This window comes from Malania oleifera, chromosome 3 (assembly GCF_029873635.1).
Source record: "Malania oleifera isolate guangnan ecotype guangnan chromosome 3, ASM2987363v1, whole genome shotgun sequence".
NCBI lineage: Eukaryota > Viridiplantae > Streptophyta > Magnoliopsida > Santalales > Ximeniaceae > Malania > Malania oleifera.
Genome location: NC_080419.1, coordinates 117,431,210 through 117,457,341, shown reverse-complemented (window position 1 = coordinate 117,457,341; position 26,132 = coordinate 117,431,210). Strand labels below are relative to the sequence as shown.

Here is a 26,132-nt window from a genome sequence, read left to right as displayed (position 1 = left end):
ACAATAGAATCCTTAATGGACTACAAACTACTTCATAGCAAGCATGGATGTGGGCAATTGCAAATTAATTTTTGGATCTTGATTTTAATTTGAAAAACAAAGCAATTTGAATGTGTTGAGTAATTTTATTTGTGTTCTAACAGTTTTTTTAATTATAATTTTTTTTTATAAAATTACATATTCAAATATTTAGAATTTACCAAAAAAAATATGTTTTTTAATGCTAAAAGAGTTCAAAATATAAGATTATGTTAAAAAGATAATTAAACCATTCTTTGAGACTCATTCAACTGACTTAAACTTTTTGATGAATTGATTCTTTGTCACCACAAATTAAAGCAAAAACCTCACAAATTATACTTAAAACTAATCTAACCAAATGATTTGAATGTGTTGAGATGTGAGTTAAACTTTACATTTTGTAAAATTGTAAACTAAACAAATGAACTAATAATGAAAATTAAATTCAGGTCTTAGATAGACCTCATAACAAAGTAATAGCCCAAGCAAACAATATTCAACTCAAAACAATTAAATCCAATTCAAAATTTATATCACATGACCACAACTTAAATTTAGGTAAAAAAAACATGACAAAACATTCAATTTTAGACCCTAATTTAAGATACACTAGTTATGATTTTATCTTTACAAAATTCACAATTTAGTACCAACTAATGAGGTTGAAAATTTTTAACTGAGAGCTTATTTATACATCAAATAGAATCCTTACATAGATAAACTTTGATTATGTTGCATACCTTTCCTTGAAGTGTTCTACCTTTTTGTTAAATTTCTCATATATTTTTTGGAACCCCCCACAAATATGGATAGAGGGCATTATAACATATAAGATAATTTCTCCCAAAATTGCCGCAGTGTTCATCATTTGAAATTTTTATTTGTTACTCTCGGCATATCATATCGGCTACGCTTAACTAATGTATTTTAATTATGAGGATATTGTCATTGAGCGAATCCTGCTTACATGTCTTAGTCCAAATGTCCAAAGTTATATTATCGGTGTGCAATGCCATTTTTCAGTTCAAAAGACTTTATATTCGTGTCTATCTGACCTGATGTGTCATTGTCGCTTACAAAACTACATTTTCTTATATTTATTTGGAATCACACTTCCAAAAATTCACTCTTCCCCTTTTCAATTTATAATATCTAACACATACATAATTCAAATATAATCATAATAGACTTGATTAAATCCTTATGTTAGGTGTTTAAGCTTAAAAAGAAGGGTGCCGGGGGGGGGGGGGGGGGGAACCTACCTTATGTTTGAGAGCTTAGATTCTAAGCATTGAATTTAAATTTTTGTGAATTTGGAAAAAATAAAATATAAACTCGTATCAAAATTTTACATTAGTCACGAGAAATACATACAAAAGAGGTATGCCCAGCACGCTACGGATCTGTCACTTTGTCCAAATTCACAAAAAAATTAATTTAAAATTTGAAATTGATTCTTCCGAATATTACTTTACAAAATTTTGATACTTTGAATGGATTTGATTGCAATAGAATGCGTGAACATGATACAAATTAATTTGTTGTTCAAACAATTTGCTAAGTTGGGGTTTTATTTATGAGCACAAGTAGGAATTTGTGCTATGTAGGAGCACAATTTTGAAAGTACAAACAAATGAATGACACCATCCCCTTGTTCTTATGGCTGTGGCCACCAGGCTTCCACTTCTTCTTGGAAGATTTGCGCATGATGATATGACACAATTAGCTGCATTGGGTAGATTCAAGTAATCAAAAATTTCTTCCTTCTTTTGAAAGGAAAGTTCTTGCATATGCTAGACATTGAAATGGAGAACATGGCAATCCTATTCATGTGACTTTTATTTATTTTTATTATTTTTTAAAAAATATATAAAATATTTGGGGTCTATTAAGATAGTTTAATTTTTTATTTTAAGTAATTATGAAAAAATATCTCTATATTTTTAAATTTTTTAAATATTTTTTATTTGCTGTTGCAACCCTTTTTATGACTAGTAAAAAATTATGAACTCAAGATGTTTCACCCTTAAAACTCACCCATTTAGCGTCATACTTTATATTTTATTGCATTTAATTTTTTAAATATTGTAAACTTTATTTAAAATTTTTGCTCTCCTACAATAAACTAATATTATAGCTAAAATTCACTAGAATTATTATTATTATTATTATTATTATTATTATTATTATTTGTTTCACTCCCATCCAATTTTTAAAAAAATAAAATATATATATATTTAATTATAAAAATGTTTCTATGCTAGAAATACAATTTCAGCCTTATTAAAAATATAAAATAATTAGTAAAATTACATTAGCAATACTGATCTTAAGTGAATATTATAATTCAAATTGACTAATTTAAAAAATTATTCGAAATATTCTTCCTAAGGGATATACATGCACACACATTCACGTTGAAGGTGTCTCAAGTTAGAATTTGAGACGCCTATGAAGCGAAAATATCTGACTTTTACATTATGTATATAGCTTCCATAGGAGCAAGGCTCGTAGCCCACAAGATCATCCCTATTAATTACCATTCAACAACCCATTAATAGATCGACACTCATTTTGAAATTCTTATTTTAAAATTAAAAGTTGCATTTCTAATAGGAAAGATTAGGAGAAAAATGATAAGTCTAAAGGTCTATATATGTTACGCCCACTGTTATTTTAAAACACAGTAATATAATATATGACAAGTGCCATCAAAGTCAACATTCCCATCTATCATACAACAATACATGTGCAACATATAAATGAAATTAAAGTAAGATATCGAGTAGTTACACCATCAACTTTTAAGAATTCATGACTATTTTTAAGTTAAGTAGCTAGCTAGCTTCTACAAAGTAACTATGCGTAATTAGCTTTACCTATTTTACAATCTTTGGGAATGCTAGCTTGATGATTAGATGGATGTGAATTTTGATAACCACGTATAGGAGCTCGCGATAAGAAAGAATTCAACTGTGACCTTGGAGAGTTTGTTTATATTTACTCAAAGACTAGTGCTAGGTTTTGAAATTTTGTCAAATCCAAATTGAATCGTTTTTCATTTTTGGATCATTTTTTTTGTACTTATTTTTATGCTGCTTTTGGGAGCATAAATTTCGGATGTTAAATTTGAATTTGAAGAGATTTGGACAAATTTCGATCAATTTTATATTAAACTCTATCAAAATCCAATATAACTTTAAATTTAATGTCTCTCCAAACATGGAATTATTTTTTTTTTCTTTTTTCGAAGATCAATTTTTATTTTTAGTTTTAATTTTAAATCAAAATCAAACTATTATTTTTGTCCTTCTCCTCTTCTCTCAGTGGGCCCTCCCTTCTTTGGGCCTGCAATGATTGGTAGTTGTTGGGCCTTTAGTCATGATTATTGGGCCCAAAAGCCAATGGCATCTGTTGTGGGCCTAATTATATATAGATGGTTAAAACTTTATAAGGTTGAAAATATTACCATAATATGGCATTTTTAGGAATCCCATTCATGAAAATAGGATTCTTATGTCACAGAATTATTTAATTTAATTTTTATTGTAAATTTCCTAAAAATATACACATGATTCATCATGTTGGGTTCAACATTATAATACTGGAGAGAGAAAGCAAACTCGAGATATCCAACGTAAAAATCGGCATTCTAACTTCTCAAATATCCCCTAAATAACAATCTAATTACAGTCTAAGAGCAAGTTGATTAATTGGGGTATCATATTTCAACTAAATTTAAAAAAAAAAACAGAAATGATACCTTCAAATGTATTAGGAACTTCAACACATGACAAGTTTCATACACAAACTAAAATAATAAAAAAGATAGAGCCAAACACATTTACGGTGACTCAATAATTGTATCTACTTTCATTTTTTAAAAAGAGAAATATGTAAGCCAAACACCATTTTGTGAAAGGAGAAATATCAAGAATGTATTTATTTAAAATAGATATGAAATGAACTATATTTTTTTAAAAAAATTAGGATAAAAGACATTAACCTTTCCTAAGGATTGACAAAAATACATTAGCTTGAAATTTCAAACTCTTCATGGACCTCTCCTGAGATTTCAAAACGACCATAAACCCCTCCTGACATATGATTTTCAAGATACTTATACCCCCAAAAAATCCTTTTGAAAAATACACGGAGAGGTCAGTGTCTTTATGGTAAATTTCAAGAGAGTTTATTGAAAATTTAAAAACCTCAAAAGAGGTCCTTGAGATTTTTAAAACCAAAGGGGAGGTCAATATTGCATTTTACCCAAATTTCAGAGAGAGGTCAAATTTTGGCCAAAAAATTATAGTTAAATATGTTGTAACTGTGAAAGCAAGTAACCAATTTCTTTGGGTAATTATTCAATTTATTTTGAAACTTCATAATATATGCTTCAAACATATCTAAGGTGTTTGATATAATGTTTCAAATTATGAGTAATCTTTTTCTCTATAATGCATTGATAAGACATATACCCTTCATCTAAAAATAAGAACTATATATAAAGACATACAAGGATAAAAATCAGTGCATAGAGAAACTACAAATAAATCTTGGGAAGCATTACAATTTAATAAAATGTGATCAGTGAGTGTTGATTTGAACTAGAATTTTCCAGCCATCATCCCTGACCAAAAATAGGAACAGAAATCTATTCCGCATTCGATGTACATATATTCCATTCCAATTAGTAGTTCTAGCCTTCAGAACTTATTCCCCACGGCTCATTTAGTTGACCCTACTATTGAGAAACGTGCTCCTGCCGTGTGATTTCCCACTTCCCAGAGAGAGAGAGAGAGAGAGATAGCAGAATGGAGAGAAGTCATCAGAAAGCAGCAGTGGAGGTTGATTGATAATAGTGAATCCAGTCCTTGTCTTTTTTATTCGTAAACCAAGCACATACTTGTCTGTAGATAAGGCTAGCTATGTAATTAAGCTGAAACCCACAACAGTATTTTTTGACATGCGCGACTTTCAATGATCATCACCTCCTATCACACTCATGTATGTAATTCACAGAATTTCAGACATCATCAATAAATACTTGGCCCTCAAGGATTGGAAACAGGGAGACTAATTGACTCAGTCCATCCAATACTTCCATATACACAACATAATAGAGCATAGAGGGATGGAGCGAATGGAGCAGAGGCTCTATGGAGCTGCAGTTGAAGGGAGTGTGAGTTCCTTGTTGGAATTGCTTCAAGAAGATGGATTGATTCTTGATAGAGTTATTGTCAATTGTTTCTCTGAGACTCCTTTGCACATAGCAGCAATGCTGGGGCACGCAGATTTTGCGAAAGAGATTTTGCGTCGAAAGCCTGAGCTTGCTGGGGAGTTGGATTCAAGGCGATCATTGCCTCTTCACTTGGCGTCGGCGAAAGGGAACCTCGAAATAGTAGAAGTATTGTTAGCGAACAACCCCGATATGTGCCTAGCTTGCGATAAATATGGGAGAAACCCCCTTCATCTTGCAGTGATGAAAGGCAGAATCGATGTATTAAAAGAGTTGGTAGCCACTAAACCAAGTGCAGCCAAAGTTGAGGTGGATCACGGTGAGAGCATGCTGCATCTTTGTGTGAGATACAATGAGTTCGAGGCTTTGAAGCTCTTGGTAAAGGCCTTGAATGATAATGAACTCGTCAATGCTAGGGATGATAATGAAAACACTATCCTGCACCTGGCTGTTGCTGATAAACAAATTGAGGTATGGATCATACAAACCCAAATCTGTAATTAAGGTCAAACAGATGTCATTGACTACCATTAGAACTTGACGATTAATGATTATCTAATCCATTGAGAAGCCTGCACCATTAGACTTCGATATACATCCAAGTATGAATTGTTAGGGGAAGGGGATGATTCTAGCAGCACAAACACAACACGATCACACAAAAAACACAAAAGAAATACGTGGTTCGGCCAAACTCGACCTACATCCATAGGAGAGAGGGAGTCTCACTGTATGATCAATAAGAAAAATACAATGGGGGAGGAGAACACGCCCTAACTCAACTCAAGCTCAATCCCCTCTACCTCACACACAACTCTCTTGATTCTTCTGCACTCTGTATATTTTTCTCACACACACTCTACACTTTACTTTACAAAGCAATGTATTAATATATACCAAAGAGGAGCATTGAGATGGAGTAGCAATGAAAACGAAAAGCATGCTTGAGGTAGCGCATGCTCCACGAGTTGTATCTTCCCAAGAAAAAAAAAATGCACTCACATGGGTGGGTCAACAAATCATCTCCTCCAAACATGTGGGAGCGACTAAGTGTCCACTACTCTAATGCTGCAATACTATAACCTCGCCCTAGTCTCTAGGCATCCGAACCCCCTCACTTTGATACCAGTTGTTAGGGGAGAAGGTACAGAACACGAAGGCAACACGCGCGCGCGCGCGCACACACACAGATGACAAAAAAAAAAGGAATTACGTGGACAAATCGGATCTCTGATGTGGCATGTGACAAGCACTTCCTTAGCTCACTTCTCCAATGCAAATATAATATTACAGGATAAATTCAAGCCACTCCTTTCTTTTGTTTAAAAAAAGGAGTGATGTGCCCTTCTTTTTTTTTTTTTAATAAAAGACCATACCTTTTGTAGTTAAATGTGAAGTGTGGGAAGACTCGGTTGTCTTCTTCCTCAACTCTTGCTTCGTCTCTGAGCAGAGAAGAAAAAAAAAATGGAGGTCTTCGCAGGACCTCACCAGGCAACCACTCTCGTAGCTGAGAGATCCGACACGATCAGCAGCAAACGATTTTTGCGGGGAAGCAACTCGAGGAGCTGGTATGGCGGCGCGTGAAGATGTTGTTCATGCCTTTGCGACGTGGTTTGCTGTCCCAGCTTCGACTCGCAGTCGCCAACCCGATGATGAGCTCAAATTTTCAATCACGCTCCTCACCCTCTCCAAACGCGCTCTAATACCAGTTATTATGGGAAGGGGATGATTCTAACAATACAAACACAACACAATCACACAAACAATACAAATGAAACACGTGGTTCGGCCAAAGTCAGCCTACCCCCATCAGAGAGAGGGAGTCTCACTGTATGATCAATAAGAAAAATACAATTGAGGAGGAGAATACACTCTAACTCAACTCAAGCTCAAACCTCTCTGCCTCACACACAACTCTCTTGATTCTTCTGCAGTCTATATATTTTTCTCACAAACACTTTACACTTTATTTTACAAAGCAATGTATAAATACATACCAGAGAGGAGCATTGAGATGGAGCAGCAATAAAAATGAAACGCATGCTTGAGCCTGCGCATGCTCCACGTTTAACGACCCGAAATTTTTACCATTTTTTTTTCTATATCTCTAATACCATGATAATAATAATAATAATAATAATAATAATAATAATAATAATAATAATAATAATAATAATAATAATAATAATAATAATAAAGCCAACCTGGACCCAAGGTGGAGTACCGGGGATACTTCTATTCATATTCACATTCTATCTATGTAGCGGAAAACATAATACACCTAAACTTTATATACAATACCAGAGTGCTAGAGTCACCAAAATATACAAACATACATCCCAAAAATCGTTCAAAAATCCCCAGCATTAAACAAACATAACCCTAGTCCCCTAACAAAAACACATACCCTGTAATCCTGAAGCTACAACTCTACTATCTCGGAGCTCGCTCCGCTTGGCTACCTGGATTATCTGAAATGTTTAAGATTTTTGGGATGAGACACCTCTTAGTAAGATGGAATAAGTTAACACCAGTGTGTGGCAGATGAGTTTTACACAAATAACATAACTGTTAATTTAAACTATAACTAAGATAGTAGTTAAATGTAAATACGTATCATAGCTCACACCTATACCATTTAGAATACACGTTTTCTATTTGAATGTACTTCTTGCTATAATTTATAGTTTCTGTTTCTGTAAATCTATGTATATGTATATAGCTGTGAAAATTTCCTTAGATGGATAACTGTAATCATGAATTAGTCCCGTATGATCGAGTTGTGCAGCCCGTGGGTTAGACTTAACCATGACTAGCCTACCAGGTTAAGTCAAACTATAACTCGTCTAAAGTACGATTGGCCTACTCAACCTGGTTCGAACTGCCAGGGAGCTCCTTTACTCTTCATTGAGGCACAATCGACTGCCATTACCACACTCTATATGAGATGTGTGGTTGCACTATCTATATTGTATTAGCTACAGTACCATGCTCTATGTTCTATTCTAGTCCATTAGGGTTCTGATACTGTATAATACTATTTCTATATATTACTATTTTACCATGATTCTGTAATAACAACAATATCATGATTCTGTAATAACTGAAATATCATGGTTCTGTAATATTTGTAATATCATGGTTTTGTAAAAGTTTTAATATCAGGGTTTTATAAAAGCTTTAATATCATGGTTCTATAAAAGCTATATAAAATTCTGTATTAAATTTCTGTACTGAAACTAGTATTTCTCATGCCACACAATTTGAGTAATGCTTATATTACTATATTCTGAATGGGAAAATTGTATTTTATTATTGTATAGGAAAATTATATTTTCTACTTTATGAAAATAATATATCATCTATAGGGTTTTTCATGCAACCCAAATTTCTTAATTTTCTCGAATATGCATATCATTAGAAGAAAAAAAAAACATAAATTTTCATGCTATAATTTCATATCCTGTAATATCCAGAAAATCATTTACTGATATTTCATAATTTTATACTATACTTTAACCGGAAAAATTTCTAACACTAACTGGCATAACTTATTCCCTTTAAACGTTTACTGAGAGAGTGCCTGCAAGTATCCTAGACCAACGCCCTCAGCGTTCGCACGACCCCTGTATTCACAAACCCTGCCTTAATCAATTCAACCCCTGAATAATAATCATATTCACATTTTCTAAGCCCACACATTCCAAAACTAGTTAAATTGTAAAACAACTAATGATTCATCTCCCTTACCTTAACCTTGGAGTGGTGCCTAGAATGCCTAATTCGAAAATCTGCTCTGATTAATTGGCTAAGGGTCCCTTCTAGGACCCCGTAGTGGTGTCTGATCGTCAATTTGGGCAGAAATCGGAGAGAAATCGAAAAGAAGGGAGAGAAAGCTGCAGCCTAGGAGAGTGGACAAAAAGAGATTTTATTTTCTTAAACAAATAAGCTGCATGATGCTTATGTATAGGCTATTGATAGACAAAAGCGTCGATGGTTTTCCTGAAACCATCGACGATTTGACTTTTTAACGAAACCTTTCCACCGTTTTACCCTTAATCGAGCTGAAGTAATTACAAAACCATCGACAGTTTTCTGCACCCCCACTAAATTGTCGATGGTTTGGTCTACACCAATTTCCTTATTTTCTCTATTTTTCTTATTACATCTATTTTCTGGTTCTATACATTCTCCACTTCTTATAAAAATTTCGTCATCAAAATTTGCTATCTATGTTATGTATCAATCTCTGAGGGAAAAAAAAAATTACTGTAATTTTATTAATTACCCTCACTTATGGCGGAGGAATACCGTGATTACAATAGGGTCCTGAGAGATTACAATCAATTACAAAAATAAAATTCTCTCGAAATCATTTACAACCTAAAATAAAAAATACTAACTACCCTACACTGTACAAGTTAATAAATATACATTGTCATTTACATTTACTCTTACTAGCTCAACTCTAGGCTCCACTAAACAGGTATTGATATTTCTGACGCATCTTATCCTCTAACTCCCATGAAACCTCCTCTACTGTGTGGTTGCACCAGAGCACTTTCACTAGTGAGATCCTTTTAGTGCATAGCTCCTGTTCCTTTCGATCTAAAATCTGCACTAACACTTCTTTATATGACAGAGTATCTCTAAGTTCTAGTGCTTCATAACTGATCACATGTGAGGGATCTGTGACATACTTCCTTAACATAGATACATGGAATACGTCGTGGATTCTAGACAGCACCAACAATAATGCTAACCTGTTGGCAATTGGACCCACTCTCTCCAATATCTCAAATGGTCCAATAAACCTAGGGCTCAGCTTACCATTTTTCCCAAATCTCATTACTTTTTTGATTGGTGCAACTTTCAAGAACACATGGTCTTTCACACCAAACTTCAGCTCTCGTTGGCGGGTGTTGACGTAACTTTTATGTCGACTCTGAGCTGTTCTGATCTTGTCTCTAATGAGCTTGATCTTTTCTGATGCCTGTTGAACAATCTCTGGCCCCAGCACCTGCCTTTCACCAATTTCAGCTCAATATAGTGGAGACTAACACCTCCGACCATACAATGTCTCATATGGCGCCATCCCAATACTGGCCTGATAGCTGTTGTCATAAGCGAATTCAACCAGGGGTAAATACTGGATCCAACTACCCCCAAAGTCCAGTATGCAGACCCGCAACATGTCCTTCAGTATCTATATGGTCTTCTCTTTATATCCATCGGCTTGAGGATGAAATGATGTGCTGAACGTCAGCTGAGAACCCATGACCCTTTGAAAACTCTTTCAAAACTGAGATGTGAATTGTAGGTCTCGGTACGATACAATAGACATTGGCACACCATGCAGTCTAACTATCTCTTGTATGTACAACTTTGTCAATCTATTCATGGAGTAGTTAACTCTAATGGGAAGAAAGTGGGCAGTCTTCGTCCATCGGGCAACGACTACCCAGATGGCTTCCTATCCATGCAATGTCAGCAGTAATCCTATGACAAAGTCCATTGAAATGTGTTCTCACTTCCACTCGGGGATGTGAAGTGGCTGCAACGTTCCCTCCGGTCTTTGATGCTTAGCTTTCACTTGCTAGCATGTCAAACACTGCTCCACATATTCATCGATTTCTTTCTTTATATCACTTCACCAAAAAGACTCATGTAGATCACTATACATTTATTGCTTCTTGGGTGCACTGTATAAAGGGATCAATCTGCTTCCTTCAGGATAATTCTTTTAATCTCAGCATCAGCAGGCACAAAAAGTCTAGTATGGAACCTCAAAGCTCCATCATCTGAGATATAAACTCTGCTCCTCGACCATTCTTCACTTTATCCATAATCTTTACTAATTCTATATCTTTCATCTGAGCAGCTTTAATTCTTTCCTATAATGTGGGATGTATAACTAGATTAGCGATGAACATCTGATGACTACCTTTTATAAGCTCCACCCCAAGTTTTCCCAAATCTAATTAGATCTGATGCTGCACCACCACTGCTGATATTAAGGTACTCCCTAAGTTCCGACTCAAGGCATTAGCTGCCACATTTGCTTTTCCTGGATGGTAATTAATTGTGCAATCATAATCTTTAATCAACTCTAACCACCTTCTCTGCCACATGTTCAGCTTTTTCTGCATGAAAAAATATTTAAGGCTCTCATGGTCTGTGAAGATCTCACACCTGCCCCCATATAAATAATGCCTCCAAATCTTCAGTACATAAACCACTGCTACTAACTCCAAATCATGGGTAGGGTAATTCTTTTCATATTCTTTGAGTTGTCGTGAAGCATAAGCTATAAATCTCTCTCGCTGCATTAGAACACACTCAAAGCCTTTATGTGACGCATCACTATAAATTACAAAACCCTCTTCTCCTGAAGGAGTCGTCAGAACCGGTGCAGTGATGAATCACTGCTTTAATTCCTAAAAACTCTATTCACATTCATCTGTTCATTCAAACCTTACCTTCTTCTTGGTCAATCTAGTCAAAGGGGCCTGACAATTTAGAGAATCCAAACAAACCGGCAATAGTATCCTGCTAATCTTAAGAAACTCCTAATCTTCTACACATTTTTCGATCATGCCCAATCCACTACCGCCTCAATCTTACTTGGATCCACAGAGATGCCACCACTAGATACCACATGTCCAAGGAAAGTGACTTGCTTCAACTAGAATTCGAACTTCTTAAATTTTGCATACAACTTTCTTTCTTTCAGTATCTGTAGAACTATCCTTAGATGATCCTCGTGCTCCTCGGAGCTCCTTGAATATACCAGAATGTCATTAATAAATACTACAACAACCTGATCTAGGTACTGATGGAACACCTTATTCATCAGATCCATAAATACGGCAGGAGCATTCGTCAATCCAAACGGCATAACCAGGAACTCATAATGACCATACTGAGTCTGGAATGCTATCTTTGGAATATCCTCCACCCTAACCTTTACTTGATGGTACTCAGATCATAGATCAATCTTTAAGAATGTATGTGTCCCCTGTAGTTGGTCAAACAAATCATCAATGCGGGAAACGAGTATTTATTCTTAATGGTCACTTTATTGATTTCACTGTAGTTGATGCACATTCTCATCGAATTATCCTTCTTTTTCACAAACAATATTAGCGCTCCCCAGGGTGACACCCTGGGCTTGATGAACCCCTTTCCAGTAGTTTCTGTATCTGTTATTTCAACTCTTTCAACTCCGCTGGAGCCATTCTGTACAACGCTTTAGAAATCAACACTATTCCCAAAGATAGGTCCATAAAAAACTCGACCTCACATTCTCTAGAAACACGTCAAAAAAATCTTTCACTATCAGAATATCTTCAAATCTAAATTCTCCTTCCGGCACTTCTTTTACACAAGCCAGATATCGTTGGCATCCCTCCAAAAGCAATCTTCTTACCTAAATAGCTAACAAAATTTTTGGTGGGGAACACACACATGTCCCCACAAATCGGTACTCCTGCTCTCTTGAAGGTCTGAATACTACTTCTCTCTGATGGTAATCAATATTGGTATAGTTGGCTGCTAGCCAGTCCATTCCTTGAATTACCTCGAAACCATGCATATCAAGAACTACCAATTTAGCTGACAAAGACCTCCCCTGAATATTGAGGGGACAATCTTTGAGTACCTTTCTACCTAACACTATGGTCCTGATTGGTGTAGTCACTGATAAGCTAATATCTAATGATTGAGTTTCTATACCACATAACTTAATAAACTCCCGGGCTATGAAAGAGTGAGTTGTCCCTAAATCAAATAAAATAATAACTTTATACGACAAAATAGGGATAATACCTCACACGACATCACCTACTGCCTCAACGTCTCCCGGTGTCAGAGCATAGACTCGTGCCGGGGCGGTGTTCCTCTGCTGATTTCCTCGGGGTGCATGCTTGTTTCCTCAAAATTGTCTAGGAGCCGATGGATTAATTGGCTACGCTCGGCAGTCTCTCGCAATATGTTCAGGTCTCCCACAACGATAGCAAACATTCTCTCTCACACGGCATTCCCCTGCATGCCTTCTATTACATCTGAGAGAAATCAGGTAGGTTTGAGTCCCCTAATACACCCACCTTCCTATCTCTTGTTTCTATCCCCAACTGTTCCTCCTCCTCGAACCCTGACTAGATCTTTGTCAATTAGTCTTGACAACATCGGTTTTATCCACTAACTCAGAAAAATGTTGTATCTGCAGAACCGTCACTTGCTCATATACCTCATATCTCAACCTCCTCTCAAAACTCTTTGCCTTAACTCATCTAGGATCATGAAGGGAGCAAAATGGGACAACTCCACAAATTTTGCAGTGTACTGTGGCACTATCAATTGACCCTGAGTCAAATTCAAGAATTCCTCCATCTTGGCATCTCTAATGGAGGCAAGAAAGTAGCGGTCGTAAAAGATCTCTTAAGTCTTCCCTAAGACAGTGCTACTGGTAACCTCTACTCCTCTAGGAGCTTCACTGCTGACCACCACCATTCTGCCTACCCTGTTAACTTGAAAGTGGCATACAACACTCTATTTTCGTCGGTGCAATGCAATACTGTTAATATTTTCTTAATCTCCTACAGCCAGTTTTCTGCCTTAATTGGATCTGCGCTTCTTGAAAAGGTTGGAGGATTCATCAGGGTAAACTATCTGATCGAATAGCTCTGATCAGCTGGTTGGCAATCCTATAATTTAGAATTCTGAGCTATTTCTGTCATCATTCGCTAAGTAACACTACGCAGGACTATATCAGAATTGCTACCACCCATACTTGAAGACCCCGCATCATCACCACTTCTAGCATGAGCATTGCAATTTTCAGGGTCTATCATGAAAATAGAACAAAAAAAATTCTTAGAATTTCAATACCTTAATATGACAGTACGACTATCTAACTAAGAACCTTAAAATATCCTCCTACACCCAAACAACCTAGCATACCAATTCCCAATTTAAGTTTTTGTCTAACTACTCAGAAACAAGAATCGACAATAGTTTACCATAGCTTTCCTGAAATCGTCATCCTAGGAAAAATACAAAAATCACTACAAAATTTCCTGCCTCCAAGCCGCGAGACAGAACCCTAAATTTCACTTTAACCTCCATAACAATATCCTACTGTACACTTCATCCATCCCTTTTCCTATCCTCCATCAAGATCCATTCCTATACTTTGGTATTGTATTCTGTTGGAGTCTGTAGAACCTAGCAACCTAGGCTCTTATACCAAACTTGTAACGACTTAAAATTTCTACCATTTTTTTTTTCTATATCTCTGATAGTATCAAGGATGCCCCTATTCATATTCACATTCTATCTATGCAGTGGAAAACATAACACACCTAAACTTTATATACAATACCAGAGTGCTAGAGTCTCCAAAATATACATACATACTTCCCAAAAATCCATCAGAAATTCCCAGCATTAAACAAACATAACCCCAGTCCCCCCCCCCCCCAAAAAAACACATACCCTGTAATCCTGAAGCTACAACTCTTCTAACTCGGAGCTCAATCCGCTTGACTACTTGGATTATCTAAAATATTTAAGATTCTTGGGTTGAGACACCTCTCAGTAAAACGGAATAAGTTGACACCAGTGTGTGACAGATGAGTTTTACACAAATAACATAACTGTTAATTTAAATTGTAACTAAGATAGTAGTTAAATGTAAATACGTATCATAGCTCACACCTATACCATTTAAAATACACGTTTTCTATTTAAACGTACTTCTAGCTATAATTCATAGTTTTTGTTTCTGTAAATCTACGTATATGTATATAACTGTGAAAATTTTCCTAGATGGATAAGCGTAGATAACTGTGAAAATTTCCCTAGATGGATAACTATAATCAGGAATTAATCTCACATGATCGGGTTGTGCAACCCATGGGCTAGACTTAACCATAACTGGCTTACCAAGTTAAGTCAAACTATAACTCGCCTGCAGTACGATTGGCTTGCTTAACCTAGTCCAAACTGCCACAGAGCTCCTCTACTCTTCACTGAGGCACAATCGACTGCCATTACCACACTCTATATGAGATGTGTGGTTGCACTATCTATACTGTATTAGTTACGGTACCATGTTCTATGTTCTATTCTGGTCCATTAGGGTTCTGATATTGTATAATACTATTTCTATATATTACTGTTTTACCATGATTTTGTAATAACAGCAATGCCATGATTATGTAATAACTGAAATGTCATGGTTCTGTAGTATCTGTAATATCATGGTTCTGTAAAGTTTTAATATCAGGGTTTTGTAAAAGCTTTAATATCATGGTTCTGTAAAAGCTATATAAAATTCTGTATCAAATTTCTATACTAAAACTAGTATTTCTCATGCCTCAGAATTTGAGTAAAGCTCATAATACTATATTTTGTATGGGAAAATTGTATTTTACTATTGTATGGGAAAATTATATTTTCTGCTGTATGAAAATAATATATCATCTATAGGTTTTTTTTCATGCAACCCAAATTTCTGAATTTTCCTGAATATGCATATCATTTGAAAAAAAAATCATAAATTTCCATGCCCATAATTTCATATCCTGTAATATCCAGAAAATCATATATTGATATTTCATAATCTTATACTATACTTTAACTCGAAAAATTTCTAAAACTAACATAACTTATTCACCTTACACGTTTACTGAGAGCATGCCTGCACGTATCCTAAACTGACGCCCGTGGCATTTGCACAACCCCTGTATTTACAAACCCTGCCTTGATTAGTTCTACCCTAGAATAATAATCATATTTACATTTCCTAGGCCCACACATTCCAAAACTAGTTAAACTGTAAAACAACTAATAATTCATCTCCCTTATCTCAGCTTTGGAGTGGTGTCTAGAATGCCTAATTCAAAAATCTGCTTCGATTAATTGGTTAAGGGTCGCTCCTAGGACCCCGTAGTTGTGTCTGATAGTCAATTTGGGCAGAAATCTGAGAGAAATCGAAGAGAGAAGGGAGAAAAAGTTGTAGTTGTCTAGAATGCCTAATTCAAAAATCTGCTTCGATTAATTGGTTAAGGGTCGCTCCTAGGACCCCGTAGTTGTGTCTGATAGTCAATTTGGGCAGAAATCTGAGAGAAATCGAAGAGAGAAGGGAGAAAAAGTTGTAGCCTAGGAGAGAGGAGAGAGAGATTTTATTTTCTTAAAAAAAATGAGCTACATGATGCTTATGTAGAGGCTACTGCCAGACAAAACCGTTAATGGTTTGGCTTTTTAACCAAACCTTTTCACCGTTTTACCCTTAACCGAGCCGCAGTAATTACAAAACCGTCGACGGTTTTCTGCGCCCCACCAAACCGTTGATGATTTAGTTATACCAAATTCCTTCTTTTCTCTATTTTTCTTATTATTTCTATTTTTCGGGTCTCTACACCATGACTTGCATCTTTCAAGCAAAAAATAAATGCACTCACATGTGTGGGCCAACATGAATACAACAACAACAAAATCAAGCCTTAGTCCCACTAATTGGGGTCGGTTATATGAATCATATTTCGCCAATTTATGTGATCATGAACCATTTCTTTTGATAGATTCAAGGATATTAAATTCTATCTCCTCCCTAGTTATTTTAGGTCTACCCCTACCCCTTCTACTGCCCCCCATAGTAACTAAGTCACTCTTCCTCATAGGTGCACTATAAGACCTACGTTGCAAGTGTCCATGTCATCTGAGTCGTTCATCCCTTATCTTATCTTTTATAGGAGCTATACTTAACTTACCACGAATATGTTCATTCATTAATTTATCTTTCAATGTTACGCCATTCATTCATCTAAACATTTTCATCTCAACAACTTTTACATTTTGGATATTATATTTTTTCGTCGGCCAACATTCCAATCTATATAGCATAACTGGTCTTATAATTATCTTATAAAACTTCCCATTCAATTTTAAGGAAATTTTACGATCACATAGCACACTTGAAGCACTTCTCTATTTTACCCAACCTACTTTAACTCTATGCGTTACATGAATATGAGGGATATTTTGTTTGCTAGAATGTTGAAAGTGTGAATACCTCTTGTTATGGTTTCAAATCAATGAGCAAAGCCTGTGTTGGCTTTATATCTAATAAATGCATTCCCATTGGAAGTTACCATACTGTATATCGCAATAGGATTTTTTAACTTTAATTACAAAAATAGTCTTGATAAAAGGCTCCAATTGATACAATGTCATGAATCAATAGCTTTTAGATGAATCATATCAGTTCTTTGACAATATATATGCTCAACTTTTTCTCAGTCCAGCTCTATATTCTGTAATGGTGCATACAAATTTTGCAGACCATATCATTTTTGCTTACCAACACCAGGGTGGAAGTGAATGCTCTAAATGCAGATGGGCTTACAGCTCTGGACATCCTGGTTCGAAATCGGTGGGATGTGAGAGACAGAGACATCGGAGAGGCTCTTCAAAAGGCCGCAGGGGGCCTAAGAACCACAGTCATGCCCTCATCTGCAAGTGAACTCAGGACCATAAGGGTTCAGAGCACTCTGCCCTTATCTGCAAATACCCAATTCAGGCCCATTAATCTGGTGCGAGGACCCAAGTTGGAAAAGAATGCGAATCAGGAGAGCTGGTTGTCAAAGAAAAGAGAAACACTGATGGTGGTTGCATCCCTCAATGCAACAATGGCTTTTCAAGCGGGAGTGAACCCTCCTGGGGGTACTTGGCAAGACGGAAACGGGCACCAACCAGGGTCATCAATAATGGCAAAATTTCATTCCAAAGATTACCCACAATTCTTTGCATTCAACACTATCGGATTTGTTGCATCACTGAGTGTGATCCTGCTCCTCATATCTGGGTTGCCCTTCAAGCATAGGGTGTTTATGTGGGTTTTGACAGCAATCATGTCAGTTGCCGTTACATCAATGGCCCAAACTTATGCAATTTCTGTAAGAGTTGTGGCTCCAGCAAGTGAGGAGAAAGCACCCGCTCAAATAATTGATGTTGCAGTTGCTGTGTGGTGTGGGGTTATTGGCCTTCTTCTGTTGGGGCATACAGTTCGCCTTCTGAAAACTCTAGCTGAAAAGTTCGGTGGGTTTATTTGGAGAGAGAGAAGAGTGCCAGGTTTGGAGTATATAAATGATGTCAACATATATGCCACGCCTTGACACCTCGTTTGAGACTATAGATTATTCAGTGAATTTATATTAAGAACTTTTAGTCTTAAAAAGGAAAGTTGATAATCTTGTTCTTAATTTGAAAGAAACTAAGGTAGTGTTTGGAAGTATGGAGTTCGGAATTGAATTTGAATTTGTGTATTCGGAAAAAATAAAAATAAAAATTGTATGCTAACCATGCGTTTAATAGAGAGCATGAATTTTCAAATTTAGATTTGAATTTATATATATTTAGATAAAATGTAATATAAATTTGTATTGAGCTTTTCCTAAGCACAACAAATTATCCTCAAAATTAAATCCAAACTCCAAATTCAATGGTGAGTTTCATGCTCCCTAATGTAGGGTGTGTGTGTTTGCGTGTTTTTTTTCTTTTTTTCTTTTTTTCTTTTTGTTCTTCAAATTAAATGTATATTAAAATAAAGAAAATTTTTATTATTATATTCATGGACATCGTGTTTATTAATTAATAGAATGCATAAGGGTAGGTTTAACTTCCTTTGGTTGATGAATTTGTTCATTTGAAGGGGTAAAAGATGAGCACAATATAATTAGCACATTTGGTAATAGATTTTTTGAATTTCTACACGTTTAATTTTTACATTGACAAGTAAAACAAAAACATTTTGAGTTCAAAGTATTATAGTCTTATTTACTTAAAGAAAAGAAAAAAAATTAAACTACATTCCCTACTACCATAGATCTAAACTTGAGATTATATATAGTTATTCGAAAAGAAAAAAAAAATTAAGTTATCCAAAAATATAAGTAGATTATAAAAGTTAATTTCTTAATTCTTTTAGATGTGTTATATCACAATAATATTACAATAGAAGCAATAAAAATATATATAAATATATTTCCAAATAGTTTTGAAAAGAAGGTGATATATATATATATATATAATATTTAAAAAATCTCTTTTCTAATAATTCCTTGTTAGAATATATATATATATATATATATATATATATATATATATTGTTATTATTTATAGTATAATATTTTTTTTATTTATTTTAATCCTTCAGAACTCCTATCCTGGCAAGCCCTTCGAATCCACCTAGGTAACACTAAACCGGAGGTATGATATTGTCGTCTTCTTATTGACGCATCCCTAATAATTCATCAGACAAATCATAAGGTACATTATAAAGAGTTTAAGAAAAACTTTTGTAATCTACTTATGTATTAACTTTATATTTTCTTTTCAAACAAATATATATTCTCAATTTTACATCTATTCTATTATGTAACTTAAATTTATTTTTCCGTAACCTAATTTATGTTTTTCCCTTTCTTCAAATAAATAAGATCATATTATTTTCAATTTTTTGTCCAATTTGCAGTGTTTTTTTTTTCTTTGAGGCAAAAAAATACATTTATTTCCTAAATAAAAAATTAAAAAAGATAAGAATTTTATGAGAAAGAAAATTTGCTTATGTGGTGTACGTACAAACAAATTGTCACCGTTCAATTGGATTAGTTTATGAATGATGTGATAGATCTATTCTACCTAATAATTTCTTCTTTTTCACAAACTTTTGGAGAGATGTGAAAATTTCTAAATTCTGAAGAGTGGTTCTGAGATTTTTAAACTACGAATAAAGGTTAATGTCTTTTTTTCAAAACTCGGAAAGATCAATATGCTTTCGTCGAAAAAGTAATCATTTGAATAGTTAAATATGATGTAACCATAGCCAATTTTTTTGAGTAATTATTATGAAACTTCATAATATATAATGGAGTGTTGCACTATTTCTTAAGATGTAACCACTGAATTTTGATTTGAACAAGAAATTTTCAACCATCATCCCTGACAGATAATAGGGGAAGAAATCTATTCTGCAATTAATGATTCTAGACTTTTGAATTTCTTATTCCCCACGACGTATTTAGTTGACCCTGCACCTATGAAGCCATCCTCCTGCTATGTGATTCCCGGAGAAAACTGAATGGAGAGAAACCTTCAAGAAGCAGCAGCTGAGGATGATTGATACTTTGTCCTTTTTATTTCTAAACCACACACGTAGTTATTTGTGGATAAGACTAACTATTTAATTACTTTAAATTTGCAAAACAACCAATTAGTGAAACTTTAGAATGATTGAGAGAGAGAGAAAACAAAAGGGTTCGGAATTTTGAAATTGGGTTGGACTCGTCGTAGTATATATGATTTATTCAAGAGATTGTTTGAACTACTTATACATAAGTATTTTTTTTTTTTTTTAAAGTGTTAAACTTAATAAGTACTAATGAAAAGTATTGAACTGAGAAATGCTAAAAATTATTGTATTTAAAATAAATAATATTTGGATACTAATTTTTATTATAGATACTACATGATTATTTTTAAACATATTTTATATTATAGATATTAATATTTTTTATTAATAATTTCATTAATAGAGAAAACTGAATGGAGAGAAGCCTCATGAACTAGCAGTTGAGGTTGATTGATATTAGTGAATACAATCCTTTTGTACTTTTTATTTCTAAACCACACACGTAGTTGTTTGTGGATAAGGCTAAATATTCAATTACCTTAAGTTTGCAAAACAACCTGTTAACTTTAGTGGCTACATAATCATATTTAATGTATTTTGATGATATTAACCTATTTATTGTTCCAATTGTATCCTATCTTTGCAGATCACGTTAAGTACGGGTATAAATAACAAATACATGAAGGTGCTGGATCAAAGGCAAAGATCGAACCAAGTAGACGTGTCACGCCCCGAACCCAGTAATGGGACTCGATGGTGAATAAGTAACCTAATTCTGTTCCTGTATCATACAAATCACCAATGACGCAATACAATGAATGAGGGTTCATCTCTGTGGGGTTCCACGGCACCCTATACACATTCACATATACCACGAAAACACAACGAAAGATAAGTCTTTCTATACATGTACAGTACCATACCAAAGTATACACAAAGGATTCTAACTCCACAAAATACAATACAAATCCGGGTGGCAGTCCAAACCCCAAAAAGACCACCCAGCATAAGCTTAAGACTTATCCAGGTACTTCCCGCAGTACACCAACACTACGCTCCTACACCAGGTAGCTAGCTCCAGTTACTCAAAGGACTTGAAAAATATGTACGTACAGTAGGGGTGAGACACCTCTTAGTGAAGCAGATACAGGTTATATTAGGGTGTGGCATTTGAGTGTTATCATGACATCAAAACATACATAGTAAAATGCACTTCCAGTACTTTCACAAAACAGTTTCAAAATAGTGCATACACGCACACACATATGATCAAGTAACCCAGTGTCATCACACCCTTCAGCCCAAAGCCGACCTGTAATATCCGGCGTCAGCCAGTATCTGACCCACGAAACGCGGGGTCCCCAGCACATGGCAAACCCTAGGCTCCCATGACATCGTACAAGTACAAACTGGTGGATCCACACCCTTCGATGATCAGCCGGTAAGGCTCACGCCCTCGGATATAGAATCGGACACTCTTTCCAACGTGGTAGGCGATAAACACACTCCCTTAGATATAGAGTCAGACACTCTTTCAGTACCTGGAATAACTTGGAACCCAGTTCCTATTGCATTTCATCAAAACACAACCATGCATGCCTATATAACCAAACAAACCACACCCATTTGGTAATTTATAAATCATGATTTTCCAAGTGTATACAGTTTAATAAAGTCAAGGCACGGTCATCCCTAACACAATACATAACACAGTATACTAAAGGTTTTCCAACAAAACTAGGGAATGCAGCCCATTACCCCATTTTCCCCAAAAACTGTTACATGAAAAACCCACAATTTTACCCATTAAATTTCCCCAAAATGAGTAACCAAAACACACGCAGATTGTGAACCATAGTTCTATCGAATCTGATTTTAAAAATAATCGACATAAACTGAATTCCCTTACCTTTTCCTAAATAACAAATCCCGAACTCCAAGGCCCCTAAACAACGAACTAAGTTCCAAAACCTACAACCCACAATACAAAACTCGCTCACAACTTTGTTACCTACAAGACAACCGAATCAGAACTGAAAACCGAGTCTTACCTCTATTTTAGGCCAAAGCCCAAGAATGCTCGAAACGAAAATCCAATTCGTAGAACTTGTTAAGAATCCTTCCCTGATCCTTGTGGTAACGTCGGATCTACGATTCCCGCTACATACTGCAAAGAAATCTAGAGAGATAGAGAGTAGGTTGAGTTTCTAGAGAGATAAAGAGAGAATTTGAGTTTTCTTAGTTGAGAAGTAATGAAAATATCTATTTATAACCCTTTGACCCGGCCACTCCTCGTCGACGAGACTCTGCACTTTGTCTCCGAGAACTACAAAGACTTCGTCGACGAAACTTGCTTAATTACCAATTTACCCATCTCTTAATTAATTAATTCCCTATATTACGGTTCGGGTTCTTACAAGACGTTCGTGTAAGAAAGATCGAAAGGACACTCATTCGGAAGAACTCAACCACATCCAAGAAAGTTAATGTAGAATTATATGTAATAGGAAGTGTTTGAGATAGTGTATTTGTTGTAACTCTTGCGGTTTTGTTTCACACATGATTAGTGAACAAGAGTTGAGCAAATTGCATATGTATATTAGTTCATACGAGGGTATGTAATACATAATAAAATAAGATACAATTATCTTCAAATGTATTATTTAAAAATTATAAAATATTCATAATTTATATATATATATATATATATATATATATATATATATATATATACATATATAAAATTGACCCCGCTTACGAAACAACGTCATTCATAAGTGACCAAAAATTTATCTTATATTGCTTCTCAAATTTTACTTAAAAGGTTTTAAAAAAATTACAATAAATATTTTTTAGTGTACAAGACAAACGGTACGTTTTTATAGCTGACTAGCATGGAGGGAGGGAGGCAGAGAATGGAGCAGAGGATCTATGGAGGTGCAGTTGAAGGGAGTGCGAGTTCCTTGTTGGAATTGCTTCAAGAAGATGGACTGATATTTGATAGACATTGTCAATTGTTTCCCCGAGACTCCTTTGCAGGTAGCAGCAATGCTAGGGCATTCAGATTTTGCGAAAGAGATTTTGCGTCGAAAGCCTGAGCTCTCGCCGGGGAATTGGATTCCAGGCGATCATCGCCTCATCACTTGGCGTCGACGAGTGGGAACGTCGAAATAGTAGGAGCATTATTAGCAATGAAACCCGATATGTGCCTGCCCCGCGATCGATATACATGGGAGAAACCATGTATAGAAATCAAGATAATGCACATTCACCTGTGCATGTGTGTTTTCTAAATACTAAACATATGACAAATGAATGTTATATTCATTAATGTTATAGATATATTAGGACCTGTTTAGTAGTTAGAAAATAGATATATGAATAATGAACAAGTCACTATATAATCTTTTAAATTCTTTGCCTTCTCCACAATGCCAACTTCTTTTTTTGGAAAAATCAATCCCACTATCCGAATAAGTCAAAAGTAAATTTATAACCAAAGCTCGAGATTAATCATTATAAAGAGAAAGCTTGCAACGTCTTATAAAAGTTAAAAACCTTTTTTGTAGTTAGATCATTTAATAATTATGTAAACATTAATAGAAAATTTTTAAATTCATATGGATATACTATGATTGAATTAATGGAAAAGAAACATTTGACTAGCTTTTTTTTTTTTTTCATTTAGATCGTTTTGTTGTGTGTCACAACAAATATCTTTTAATTTGTAATATTACTATTAATTCATCAAAGGTAAAATTATTTTACTTTTCTGTTACTAATATTCTCAAGAAAGATAATTTTTAAAAAAAATAATACATGACCACATAATATGTACATATTCATTATCTTGATTTAACAGAAATTAAATATTTGGCCTATAATCTTTTTTATAGACTCACAAAAATTTACTGCTACATAGAAATAATCTATAAATATATTAAAAATTTAAAATACGCCAAAAAAATTTCTCTCTTCCAAAAAAACAGCTACGTGGAAGCCGGTCGAGCTTTTCTCCGCCACGTTTCAAAGGCTGAAGACAAACACCACCGAGTACTCAGGGTGACGCTCCGATCACAGCGGACTCCCGGTTCCTTCTAATAACAGATTAATCCACATCTAGCAACGACTAGACCATCTACTGAATCGTCATAATTGACCTTTTTTAATTGGTCTGTCACTTTTGAAGACTCACCCGCTTCGGACATTAACCAGAAGCTCACCAGCAGCTTCTCGCTTATTCAGAACAAGACCTCCCTTACTATTTAAACCAACACAGACGACTTATTTTACCGTCTCTTCTCTTTATTGCATAATCTTGAAAATTGTGAAGTGAAAAAAAATGGATTTGAGGGATTTCAGGAACATGGGTTTCGACGCCGGCATCATCTTCGCCCTGCAAGACATGCTGGACTTCGAGATCGCGGAGGAGAGCGGCGGCCTAGATCAGAGTCCGCGGAGGCACACGCCGTCGCGAGCATACGTTCGGGACGCGAAGGCGATGGCGGCGACGCCGGCGGATGTGAAGGAGTACCCGGAGTCGTACGTGTACGTGGTGGACATGCCGGGGATAAAGCCGGAGGAGATCAAGGCGGAGGTGGGGGAGGACGGGGCGCTGGTGGTTTCGGGCGAGCGGCGGCGGGACAAGGAGAAGGACCACAAGGAGGGAGTGAAGTACGTGCGGATGGAGAGGAGGCAGGGGAAGTTCATGAGGAGGTTCATGCTGCCGGAGAACGCCAACGCGGACGCCATATCCGCGGTGGCGCAGGACGGGGTGCTGATCGTGACGGTGGAGAAGAAGCGGCCGGAGGGGAAGAAGAAGGCGAGGTGTGTGGAGGTGAAGGTGGGGTGATGGATGAATCGACAAGAGCAGTGAAAATCATGCATGCATGCATGTAGATTATGTGGAAGGTACGCACGTGAGTGGTAACTGGTAAGTTGGTTGTGTTTGGAAGTCTGGTTACAAGGGTTTTGACGGAAGTAGGAACATGAAGCTTTGTATATATTTGTACGTAGATATGGTGTTTTATTTTGTGAGGGCTTTTGTATGAATATATATAATCGTATAAATAATTTGTTAGCATATCTTCCTAAGTTACTAAGTTACCCTTGTATTGCCTTGTAGTTTGCCTCCTTTAGCTATAAAAGGATGACCCCTTGTGCATGTGAAATACAATATACAATTTAGAGTTTCTCCTTTTTAACATGGTATCAAAGTTTAGGGTTTTTTTTAACCTATTTTTCCTTTTCTTTGTCGTCGTCGCTGCTCCAGCCCTCCGCCTTCTACCTGTTTCTGGCAACCGCAACAGCACTTCTTGGTGTTCCCTCGGCTTCTCAGTGCTGCCATTATTTTATTATTTTTTTTCTCGGCGTGTTATTGTCACCACTCTCCCATGCACGTAGTCATCTAGGTTCGTCACCGTCTGGGTCTCTCTGAACCCGATTGCAACTTGCCTCTGTTGCTCCTTCTCCGGCATCTGTTCGTGCTTCGTCTCTGCGGCCGCCATCCCTCAGCTCTTTCCTTCTCCGGCGTCTTCTCAGTTCTCCGACGTCTCGTGGTCTCTGCTGCTTCAACTCTCAATTCTTAGACGTCTCAGTGTCGTGGCCTTCTTGATTTTCTAGCGACATTCTTCTTGATTCTCTGGCAACGTTCTTGATTCTCCAGCGTTCTTGATTCTC

General features: G+C 35.8%; 2 protein-coding genes across 2 annotated transcripts; both read left to right on the top strand.

Moving 5' to 3' along the window:
* The first annotated feature begins 5,090 nt into the window (after positions 1–5,090).
* On the top strand, positions 5,091–18,659 carry LOC131151150 (ankyrin repeat-containing protein BDA1-like). Its single transcript, XM_058102399.1, has 2 exons — positions 5,091–5,731; positions 17,605–18,659. Exons 1-2 carry the CDS (start codon positions 5,156–5,158, stop codon positions 18,436–18,438), a joined length of 1,410 nt encoding a protein of 469 aa, XP_057958382.1. The 5' UTR covers positions 5,091–5,155; the 3' UTR covers positions 18,439–18,659.
* Positions 18,660–24,753: 6,094 nt separating this feature from the next.
* LOC131151727 (18.8 kDa class II heat shock protein-like) lies at positions 24,754–25,643 on the top strand. Its single transcript, XM_058103119.1, has one exon. It carries the CDS (start codon positions 24,796–24,798, stop codon positions 25,303–25,305), a length of 510 nt encoding a protein of 169 aa, XP_057959102.1. The 5' UTR covers positions 24,754–24,795; the 3' UTR covers positions 25,306–25,643.
* Positions 25,644–26,132: the final 489 nt, after the last annotated feature.